Source organism: Cygnus atratus, chromosome 6 (assembly GCF_013377495.2).
Source record: "Cygnus atratus isolate AKBS03 ecotype Queensland, Australia chromosome 6, CAtr_DNAZoo_HiC_assembly, whole genome shotgun sequence".
Taxonomy (NCBI): Eukaryota; Metazoa; Chordata; class Aves; order Anseriformes; family Anatidae; genus Cygnus; species Cygnus atratus.
This window is the reverse complement of record NC_066367.1, coordinates 35,381,411-35,392,932: the sequence shown is the minus strand read 5'-3', so window position 1 is coordinate 35,392,932 and position 11,522 is coordinate 35,381,411. Positions and strand designations below refer to the sequence as shown.

Genomic DNA, 11,522 nt, shown 5'->3' with positions numbered 1-11,522 from the left:
CCCTCTGCTCAGTAGTGACAGGACAGGGGCTCCACCACACTCTGGGGGGCATCCCCCTGGTGCCCTTCCCTCTGGCACACCAGGGAGTTACTCCACCAGTCAAACTCCTGCTCACACGCCCTGATGCTCCTCAGTCTCTCCACCCTGAGCTCAGCCACCATGGCGAGCAGATCTTCCCCCTGAGAACAGGCAGTCTCCCCGCTGCTTTCCCCAGCAGCGGCAGGCTCAGTCGCTCCCTGCAGCCAGAGGCCTGAACAGCCATGTCTCTGGGCAGGCCCTCCATCCAGGTCGCCACAGTGTTTTTGGAGTGAGCTCATGTTCTTGCTGTAGAACTGAAGAAACGCTCAATTATATAAATGTTGTTTCATACATAGCTCTTTTTAAGCCCACTGTTGACTTGCTTTTCATAACTGCGGTCTCTCAAATAAAAAGGATCCAGAAACCTTGGGCCTCTACCAGGCAACGGGATCACGGACGGTGGCTGTTATCCCTCATCATTTCTGTGCTGAATGTATGTTTACAGAAGCAACTAAAGTTACAGTATTCCTGTTGTAGACAGACATCTTGTACGCTGTTTTTTGTTGGTCTGCTTATTTTGCTCGTCTAGTAGTAGCAGTGTACTGCAGGTATGAACGGGAGAATCTTGGGAAACTGCAATACTGATAAATTGAACCTGGATTTTTATTTATTTATTTTTCCAGGTTTAGTGTAACTGGTTAAATGTAATTGGTTTCCTAACAGAGATTTTGAGCTTCATCCTCTTAAAGCTGTGCCTGTCTTTTAACAGAATAAATTTCTGGCTCTAGAAACAGCGACTTTAAAACAAAGGCACTGGCTATTTTTTTGTGAAACTTTCCTTAGAAGAGCCATTGCCAGGTGTTTGCGACATAGCATAGGAGTACTGTCCTTAGGGAGGCAAAGCTTTTATTTACCCATTGAGAAATGATTTCTGACCATCTGCTCTGTATCTCAGAATTGGTATGTTAAAAATAGGTGAATTTTCTCATCTGCTGGAAGCCTGCTAGTACAGCACACACAATACAGAAGGAAACTGTACAGAGATGTGTCATTGAAAGTAAATTTTTTTTTTCTGTTAAGAAATAAGGCCATCTTAGATGACTATTTTTAGGATGCATTTTTTTCCTTTTAAAAAAAAAACAAACACAGCACTATTTACAGCATGTCCATGATTAACTGGTCCAATTCATTTTACAAAGTTAGCAGCTGAAAATAAGTGATAATTCTATAGATATGCAAAAGAAAACAGTTTGAAAAAGCAGTTTCAGAGCCAATAAAACTGAGTGAATATAAAGCTGCTTTCTTCCAAACAAGATCTGTTTTTCAGTGTTCTACAAGTTAGTGTTTTTTCACTCTGCTGGGTTTTTCGGTAGATAGAGAATAAAAAAGCTTAGATTTCAGTAATTTCTGTACTGTTGAATAAAATACAAGGAAGGAGTTTAATTGTGTGGAAATAGCTAAATTATTTCAATTAAAAGAAAATTAAAAAGTTGAAAACAAGCTGTTTTTCTAAATACATGCCTAAGACTGAACTATGAAGTGTTTATTTTTAAATCAAGTTTGTATCAAGTTAGTTTAAATCAGCTTGTAATCTTTACTCCAAATGAGAAAAGATGTATTTGCGTAGGTGTATGTGACCACGTAATAGGAACGGTGATGGGATATGTCCCTTATCCTACTGACAGTGTTACTCTGAGGTTGCATTTTGTTCTGACTGGCAGTTGAGGTTGCGTAGTGAAAAGGTATTTTACTGCAGATAAAAGTATAAAACACAACGGAATGTTGCAGAGGAGAGCAGTCTCTAAATTAACATCAGTGTGGCCCTAGTGGTTGTTGGTCTGCCTTCAACTTGGTGCCTCCAAGGGGAAATATGAAGAAGAATGCAGAATTGCCTCCCATGCTGCCGAGTTTCCTTCAGAGATGGCTGCAGGTGTTAATTCTGGGCAGGGTTTAATTCTGACATCTTGCCTAAAAGATGCAAAAGAGCATCTCTGCAAACTTTGCATTGATTTTATTGGTATCACTGTAAGGTTTGTTTACAAACTTAAATAACTATACTGAAATTCTCCACTGGCTTCAAATGTGATTTTCTTAACGCTGGGCTCCACTTGCTGCAACGTATAATTAGACTTGGAGTATTACATTTCAGCATAAATGACAACATTGATTTCTCCTTTCAGTCAATTATTGCCAGTTAGGAATTAGAAATTAGGTTTATTTTTCTATAGGAATTTTGCATTTAGGTAATTCAGTATGTTCTTGTAGAACCAGTCACATGGGCAAACTTGACTGTATAAATGTTTCTAGAAGCTTAAACTTATATTCAGCAATGTGTTTTTTGCCACTTAGCTGTCAGTTCAAAAATCTGTAAACTTAACTATTTAACAATCTTAATTCATGCCAGTTAGCCATTTCAACCATTTTTTTTTGCTCTGAGAAATAGCTATATGCAAAAAGAAGAAAAAGTATTGAATGGGCTCTGATAATTTAAGTAGTTCTACTACTGATTTGATACATACCCAGGTCACCAATGTGAGGAAAAATTGATCTTAAGTGGTATAAGTATGTGGACGTGGTAGATAACTGTCTTTGTGCTAGTTTTGATATTCCCATGTCTTTTAGGAACATGCACGTAATGCATGGAAAATGACAGTTCACACTGTGCTACAAGGTTTCCATAGATAAATTTATTATGAATTTTAATAATTTTATTAAAAGAAATAATTAAATTTAAAAATACAGATTTGCTTATATTACTGTACATCCTTGAAATGCTAAAGCTCACCAAACTCCCTCCCTCTTTCTTATTTCTAGTATGAATTTTCAAGAAGCACTTCCAGAGAGGGACCTTAAATTTTTCAGGGAGGTGTGCTTAATGCAAAACTGCTTCCTTGAGCATGTAAACCTGCACTTTTAATTACACGGTCGTTCATTTTGTACAAAGATGAACAACTTAACTCAGCGCTTCTTGCTGTAGTAGTAAATGCAAAGAATTAAAATATAACAACTCCTACAGAGTTACAGAAGCCATGATGTAGCTGTATTAAACAATATTAAATTTATCTTCATAATAGTTGCAACTTTGACTAATCTGAAACTGTATCCATCAATAGTTTTAGAGGCTGATCTTGAAGATTAAATGTAAGCAGGATGAAATGGATAGGTTAATTTTAATAAAATGTTCCTACAGTTATTTCCTAGAGTAATAATACACTATCATCCCCCAAATGCTTATATGCTTATTTTTATATCTTTGTAACAATATTGACTCCAGAGAAGTTACTGCTCGGTCGTGTAAGCGTGAGAGAATAATCGAGAAACCTTTCCAGTGATCTGCAATCCCAACCTTGTGGAAGGGACTACCGCAATTTATGTGTTGAGAAAAAGAATACAGTATATTGCACAGAGGCTTTGTGGGCTTTAGTTAATGATAGTTAGTTAATGAAGGAATAGTCTTGTGTTAATTAACTCTTGTAGATCTCAAGGACATCAGACTTCGGTTGAAGTCAGCTGATAGTTTGGGTGTGCCAGGCTTCAAAAATTGCCGTCTTTTTAAGGAAATAATTATCAAGGTGCCTCAATTTTGACCATTAACTTAGACTGCAGCTTTGTTACGTGAAAAGTAAAATAGTTCAAATATAAACTTGAGATAGGATTTGCTTGTTAAAGTACATATTTAAAGCAGTAGTCAAAAACTCATACATATATTTAAAAAGATGTTTGCCTGCTTAAAAAAGTGTGTCCTGGAGAAAATATTACTTGAAACAACAATTTGTCAATGTTTCCTCAGGCAGGGGAGGAGAATAGGATACCTCCCTGTTGAAAACATGAAATTTAAAGCTTGTTGAGTTCTGTCTATTTAACAAATTTACTTAATGGTGAAAGAGCTGAAGATGAGAATAGGATTTCCTAAAATTCTTCTTTCAGGGAGGTGATTTGTGCTAATCCTGTTCATGTCTGGTTGGGGTGCTCCCACTGAAACACTGCAGCCAGAGGTTAGGGTTATCCAGCCTGAGTAAGGGCATTACCATTAAATACCTCATTTAATTACTGCTTCCCATTGTTTTTATTCTTTGTTTTGATTCCTGATTTAAAATCATTTTATTTTCACTTTTGATTTTCATTGTGCCACTTTATTTTTCTTTATTTTTTAACTATTGCATTCTAAACCATTCTTGTTTTCAGAAGAACATCAGTTATGTGACGTAGGAGAGTTTCTGTGTCGTGACGGCACGACTTGTGTCTCCCAGCACTGGCTGTGTGATGGAGAACCTGATTGTCCTGATGATTCAGATGAGTCTTTAGACACATGTAAGTAAAGAAGGTGCCAATTTTATTTTATCTTCCTTTTAAAGGTAACATTTGTATTTGCACTAACTATATAATTGAAGGGAAAGCTTCTGCTTTTATTATTTATTTATTTTAATTCTCGAATAAATCTTCGTATCAGGGTAACAGGTTACATTCCCTGTGTAGGTGAGAGACGAGAAACGGAAGGTGTCTTGTTTGTGTGCCACTTTGTAATGAACACTCACCAGAGCATATGTTCCCTATGCTCTCACTGAGCTGGAGAGGGCAGAGGCAAAGTCAGGCACAGGGAAAAAGGTATTCCTTAAAAAAGGCTGGGTGGAAATGACTAATGCAAAATATTTTCAATAAAGGTATTAAGAGCATGCAAACATCAAAGGAATGAATGAAAGAAGATGTAAAAACTTATGAAGGGAAAAGAAGCAAAGATCAGAAGTTGAGAGAAAGCTTTAATACAACACATTTAATTATAATAAAAGACCTTGATGGGTTTTTCCTTCCTTTTTTTTTTAATTTAATGTGGCTAAGAGCTTCTGAAGACCAGAGCAGCAACCTTACAGATTTTTTTTTATGGCATTGTATGCTACAGATGAGGTGATATTAAATCTTAATGTGCCCTTGTTTCCTGAATTTTGAGGAAAATGAGGGAATTTACTGGTTTTATCCCCAGGATAATCACTTAATGTAAGAGAAGAAACATGCATTTAGTACCAAAGCAATACTGACAATCAATAAGGCTAGAAATGTGGTTTACTGATAAAAGAAAAAGTATCAAACATCAGACACTATTTAGGAGTCTAATCTTTAAAATGAGGGACAGAAAAGTAGAGATGTCTAGAAACCATTTCTGACTGGGCAAATACTGTACCAATGATTGCAACCTTACTGCTCCATGGTTTGTTCCTTGAAACTGATAGGAAAATTGCTTCTGGGACTGTGGTGAGGGTGCTCTGATTAACTGCTTTTGAAACCATTTGGGATTTTTAAAAACAGAATGTATTTGGGACTATGAGGTATACTTAAGGTTTTATTACTGCACTGGTTATTGATTGTCTTCTGTAGCATAATATTTTTAAGCATAGATTTGAAGCATAACACATCTACAGTCCCAAAATTTTCAAGTAACGAATATTGCAATAAGAATACAAAAATTGTCACATGCAGTTTTTAATTTGCTTCTGGATATTTAGCATGTAGTTCCAGATCTAGCAGCTTGCTGGTTACCTGGTTATTTTCCTCCCAAGCAGTTTGCGTATTTATTGTACTGCACCATATGATCTGTGTTAATAATGCCATTCAATAAACTTCAAAGGCTATGATTTTAATCTGCTGTGATTTTGATGACTTAAAGGGGGAATAGGGTGGCAAAGCTCACCCTCTTCTGACACCAGCAGGTCTGATCCTTTTGGAAACGCCTTTCCTTTTTGTAAATACTAACAATTTCTGTCGGATGCATTGCTTGTGCTGTTCTATGTCACAAGTAGGAGTTAGCATCATTGCTTTTCTGACTGTAGAGCAGGAGGACATTTGCATCTTTGAGTGTACAGGTTAGGGAGCCCTGTGTTGACGAGCTGCTGGTTAATGAGGTGCCTGGACAATATGTGAGTGTACAGGCTGAGAAGGTAATTGTAATGGGACTGTCCTGCCTCTTCCTTTCAGTTCAACTCAGTCCAGGCCGCTGCATGAGGACCCAGTGACAGCACTGGGATGCTGAGAGAAACTTTCCCATATATTTGCTTGCAATTATATTTTAGTATTAGTGGTTCTGTATTTGTTTAGTCAGCATAATTTGCTGTCAAATCTAATATTTCTTGAAATATGTATATGTACTGCAGCTTCATCAGGTAAGTTGCTTCTCACTGGAGATGAATATAATGTTCCTTAATTTTCTTGCTGACACTTTGTATCGTCGTATCTGTAAGGAGTTATGAACTACCTTAAAATATCCTTATGAAATATATGAGGAGTCTGTGGTGTTAATGCCAGGGGCGCAGCACTTTCCAGTTTTAGTGCACTGCGTCATGTGTCTGTTTGTTTATAGATGAATGCAACTTCTATTTGTCAGCCCTTTGCTGACTTATGTAAGATGAATTATTTGGTGTGGCTTGACAGATATTGCTAGTTGTTCCTGTAGCCATAAACAAATGAAGTTTGATTGATTTTCTGTGGATTTGTGCCTAGTAATAGGGTTTTCTGGGTTCTAATAATGTGAAAACATGGATCAAAGCTTTTCCTGCAAGTGGAAGTTCTTGACTTCTCTCCCATGGGGATTTCAAGGTGTCTAAAAAGAGATAAATTCTCATGCTGCAGCTTTTCCCACAGTGAGAATATGAAAAGTGTTATTAGTCTCACTAATCACTCAGCCATCTATCTGCAGAAAACTTTTAGGTACTCAATATCTCTGTGGCCTTTCTCCTGCTGGCGTTTTTACCAGATTTTTGCAATAGCCTGAAAGCTATCGGGCTACAAATGTACATATCATTGTATAAACAGATTTTCTCAGGAATCTGTCTGAAACCATGCAATATAGTCCCCATACTAGCTTTAATAAAGAGATCTAGGATTGGACAGAAAGGAGAAAAGTGATTTTTCATTAATGTTGGATTTTGTCTCTGCATTGGCAAAGGTTGGGGCAGGGCTTTGTGCTGGCACAGCTTCCTTTGTCTGTGTTGGGCTTCCTTTGGACAAGCGTGATGGAGCTGTCCTGTCATGGCCTGTGCTCTTCTGAGTCAAAAGAGAGCATCCATCATTGGTCTGTCCCCATTCTACTTCCCATCTTCTACTTCCCATCTTCAACTAAATCATCCCACGAATAGCTTTGTAAGACTAGAAGTGAATTCCTACAGCATCTGCATGTGTTCTCTCTGTTTCTTAGCAGCTGTGATTCATTCTGCTCTCAGTGAAGCTGCTGCTTTTTATAATACGAATGAACCTGGTTCAGTAATTCAGAATGAATAATTTAGTGAACAGATTTTGTTGCTTTTCTGCTAGTGAATTGTTCATAAGAAAGTTCATTTTTAAAAATTATATTAGTAAAAACTCTCAACCAAGTAATTTCTACCCTTTCTTGGGTGGTAATTCTCTAGGTTGTTCATAAGGTTTTTGCAAATAGTCAGGATTCAAAAATCAATTTACTTAACCTAATCGGATGAGGCTTGCTTCTTCAGTAGGCTAAATCAGCCAGCTCACCTGAAATCAATACGACTCTGTCAGGTGCCCCAGAATCTGGCCAGACATGTTTGACTTTTACAGACAGCTGTTGGTCTGGAGGTAGGTGCAAATGTTTATATGACTTCCTTAAAGATTTATTTTATTTCTTGTCTATCGGCTTATCCGCTAAACTATTTTACCGGGACAAATACAAAAGGGTCAAAAATACTTTTCAAACAAATAGAATTTAGAAATCAAACCTGGTGACAACCTTTTCTAACACCTAATATCTGCTTTATATTCCCTGCTTTAGTTGCTAAGTAGTTGTAAATGTCTGGTTAATATCAAATTTTACTAATTTTACCATTCCTGCTACCAATATCGCTGTTAAGCTGTAAGCATTTCCCTACCTCAAGCTTTTATAGGGGCTGAAGTGGGAAATTCATTAACTGTATCTCAAATCACCAATTTAAAACGTTGTTATTTTGGGGTACCAGTGCATGTTGTGTTACAGTTGGCCCTCTGACTAACATATTCATCTCTAAATAAGCCTTGTGGTTGCACAGAAAATATCAGTGCATGGCTTCTGAAATCTGAAGATTTGGTTTGATATACTGTTTCCCTCTCAGCCTCCTACTAACAGGGTCAAGATTTAAAAGGTGTATTTGCAGATGACTCCATCTGTTTACTACTCAAGGATTTTTATGTGTGTTAACAGCTTTAGGCTTAAGGATTTGTCTGACTTGCATATGGTTTTCTAACCTCAGTTCATAAACTCCTCTCTGCCAGAGTGCATCATACTAAGGAAAGGTGAAAGAGGAGAGAAAGAAATTACTCATTCTGTAACTTCTTTCTGAAGCTGTGCACATTGATTGTGTTTGATTTTGTGATGCTCGGTGCAAAGGATGTTTTATTTTCTGTTAGCGTCGTCCTCTATTTCATGGCTATAGAACTGGCTGATACTTGCCCTGTGGAGATTTGAGGTCTGGCACAAGTACACCCTGAATTCTTCATACCATTCTGCGGCTTGTTCCAGGCTGCAGTGCTTTGCTATGGCACAGGTACCTATCAGAGACATCTATGACCCTAAGTATTTGCTCGAGTACCAAGAATATCTTATGAGAGGAAAAGACACAGTTAAAATACCAGGTTGTCCTACTACCAAGATATGAAAGAACTCGACACTCAGTTATCTAAGCAGCATCAAAATTCTGAAAACAATTCACCCTGCACCACTGGACAGCGATTGTTTCTCGTATTGTCCCCATATACAGCTAGACTTTGTTATCCTGACACTGTTTGTCTTGTATTAGAGCTTTCCTAAATGCTATCCAAATGGCTATTTGAATACAAGCCCCTTAGACAATTTATTTGTAGTTGACTGTTGCAGAATTGAAAGAACCCCAGTTTACATTAACAAGTCATCAAATATGAATGGTTCATATCTCTAGAAGTTTGAATAGATACAGCCGTATCAAAACATGTTGAAATCATCTCTGATAAATCTTTCTGTAGGATTTTGAGGGACCATCATCTTCTGTAATCATGGCTAAGCTGAATTTGAAGGAGTAAAAGAAAGGCAGAAACCAGAAATACCTTGTTTAAAAGCCTGAGTCTCACTTTGTATGCTAAAATAGCTTTTCTCATTCTCTGGATGCTAATATGTGAGACTAGTTTCACAAGCTTAAAAGTTGTTAATTTGGTACCTCGATTGTAGTTCTCTTACCGGCGAAGGATAATTGGGTGCTGCATTGCTCCTGCAGCATGAAACAAAGATAAAATTTCCTAAAGCTCCTAATTCTTTTACAAGTACAGTCATTGAAATTCAACAGAAGTCAGGTTCCCAAACCACTCAAAAGTAGCTTTTGAAAATTCCAGATCAATAAATAACTTGCATACATTCAAGATGAGGTACAATGAGGCTGTTGAAAGTAAATGACAAATCACTGGATGCAAGGGAAAAATATGCTGGTGTTTTTACCCTTCATATATTGCTGTATGCATTTACTATTGAAGAAGGAAATCTATGTAAAATAGCTGCTTATACCTGTTCTTCAGCAAGACACTTAACTGTGTTGATAGTCGTATTAAACAGATTTGTTTGAGGTGATGAATGTATACCTACTTTTTCTCTCTGAATCAAGATCTTTCATATCAGTAGCATAAAACTTAACTTCTATAGCTCTTGTGGGAAACAAACCACAACTAAATGACAAATGTCAACAGATCTTACGAAACTTGCTGGTTTATGTAAAATTAAGTTAAATGTGTAGTAGAACCATACGATATTGCAACAGTTATATGTCAGCTGGTGATGAGAAGTGCTTCTGACAGAACAAGATGAATGTTTTGAAGCAGGATGAACTTTCCTGGTACTGTTTATGTGGAGCTGAAAGAAAACACAAGCGAGGGTCTCCTTGTGGTTTCCCCTGGCAAAGCAACTGCGGTTGGTAAACACTAGCAAAGATGTATTTATTGCGGCCTGTGTTTCTGCCATAGTAGGTTTTGGCATATAACCACTTGCTGTGCTTTGTCCTGTTCAGATATTGTGCTGTTCTCTGCCCCTTTTCCTCAGGCAGCAGTCACGCAGATGTTCACCTTGGCTTCAGCTTCTGACCTCTGCTTTCTCCTTGCTCTGTCATTTGGGAAAACTGACATGCTTGCCCCCTCCAGGAAAAGTCGTTTTGCTGGTGTGATAGGATTGCTGATGTTCTGGCAGTTAACTGAATATTAGAGCAAACAGTCTGGAAAGGATGGATGTCGATAGTGCTCGTACCCTCTAAGCCTTTTGGAAAGGTTACAGAGAAGCACCCCAGTGAGACAAATCCTGTGTTACAGTTGAGCTGGAGGAGTTAAGGTTGATCCACTGTGGTGTTTGGGACAGCTGTTGGTTAGGCCCAGGTGTCCCCCGAGAGGTTTTGTGCTTTGGGGATGTTCCTGTGTTTCTCAGCACTTGTTCTGCTCCTCCTCCCTCTGGGCCACCCCATCCTTGGGTGCAGGCGAGTGCACATCGTAGGCTGGGGAATAACATGATAATTTTGTACTTTCTGTCACAGCCAGTAATATATAAGTGATGGTATGGAGGCCCTAAAGAACATTTAGAGGCAATTTCTTTTTATAGTTTACCAGTCCAATGGCTGGTAAAACTACTACTGAGACATAAGCATACTGTCAAATCACTGGAAGACACATGTTATCCTTGTGTGAATAAAACCAGTTTGTTCGCTTGTGTGTGAGTACTTGGTGTGATTAAGCATATGGCTATGGCCCTAACTTTGAAACTTCTTCCTAATATTATCAGGGGATGTGTGCCCAGGTTTGGGCTGCAGGGGCTCTGTGAGGAGAGGCCGGGGCTGCCCCATGCTGGACACAGCTGGGTCTGTCTGGTTCCATCCTGCCCCAATGGCCCCACCACAGCCACGCTGGTGGTGGTGCTGCGAAAACATAGTGAGGAGACAGCAAAACACTGCAAGGTTTATCCTTTTTTGTTGTCTTTACCTTGACACATGAGCTGTACAACTTATTTTCTCCGCTGTCCTCTTGAGCAACAGGGTGGGCACCTGGCAGGTGCCAACCCAGCCCAGGGCTGTATTCCTCTGATCCCAGTATTATTTGGACTGCTTATATACAGTCTGTATACAGATCGAAACTTGCAGCAAACAAAAGCCAAGCAAATGTACTAGTGTAACACTGAATACCAGTGTAGCCCTGAGCATCAGCTGAGGGAGTTTATGTGGCTTTTGGTTGGAGCTTGATTTGCCTTCTGTAATCTGAAGTATGGAAAGACTAAGCGTGTGCCTGGTACTAATTAATTTATTGTAATAATAAATGATGGATCTGGGTGTATACATGATGGAGACTAGAATATAGTATAAGAAGACCAGATCCGTAAGAAGGTATGTTCAAACAGGTAGAGGCAAGGTAAATCCACCTGGTGTCAGAAGTACGGCAAGTTACTCCTGGTGTCTTGGCTGGCAGTGCTGCATTCCCTGCAAAGGGTTAGCAACAGAGATCATTCGTTTTGTAGGGTGCTGCAACTAAAGTTG

General features: G+C 38.6%; 1 protein-coding gene across 1 annotated transcript in view; it reads left to right on the top strand.

Annotated features, from left to right (window-relative positions):
• Positions 1-3,245: 3,245 nt before the first annotated feature.
• LRP1B (LDL receptor related protein 1B) overlaps positions 3,246-11,522 on the top strand; it is a 509,529-nt gene continuing 501,252 nt past the window's right edge. Inside the window, 2 exon segments of the mRNA XM_050711674.1 lie at positions 3,246-3,318; positions 4,204-4,329. Of these exon segments, the coding sequence (XP_050567631.1) occupies positions 3,246-3,318; positions 4,204-4,329 (199 nt within the window).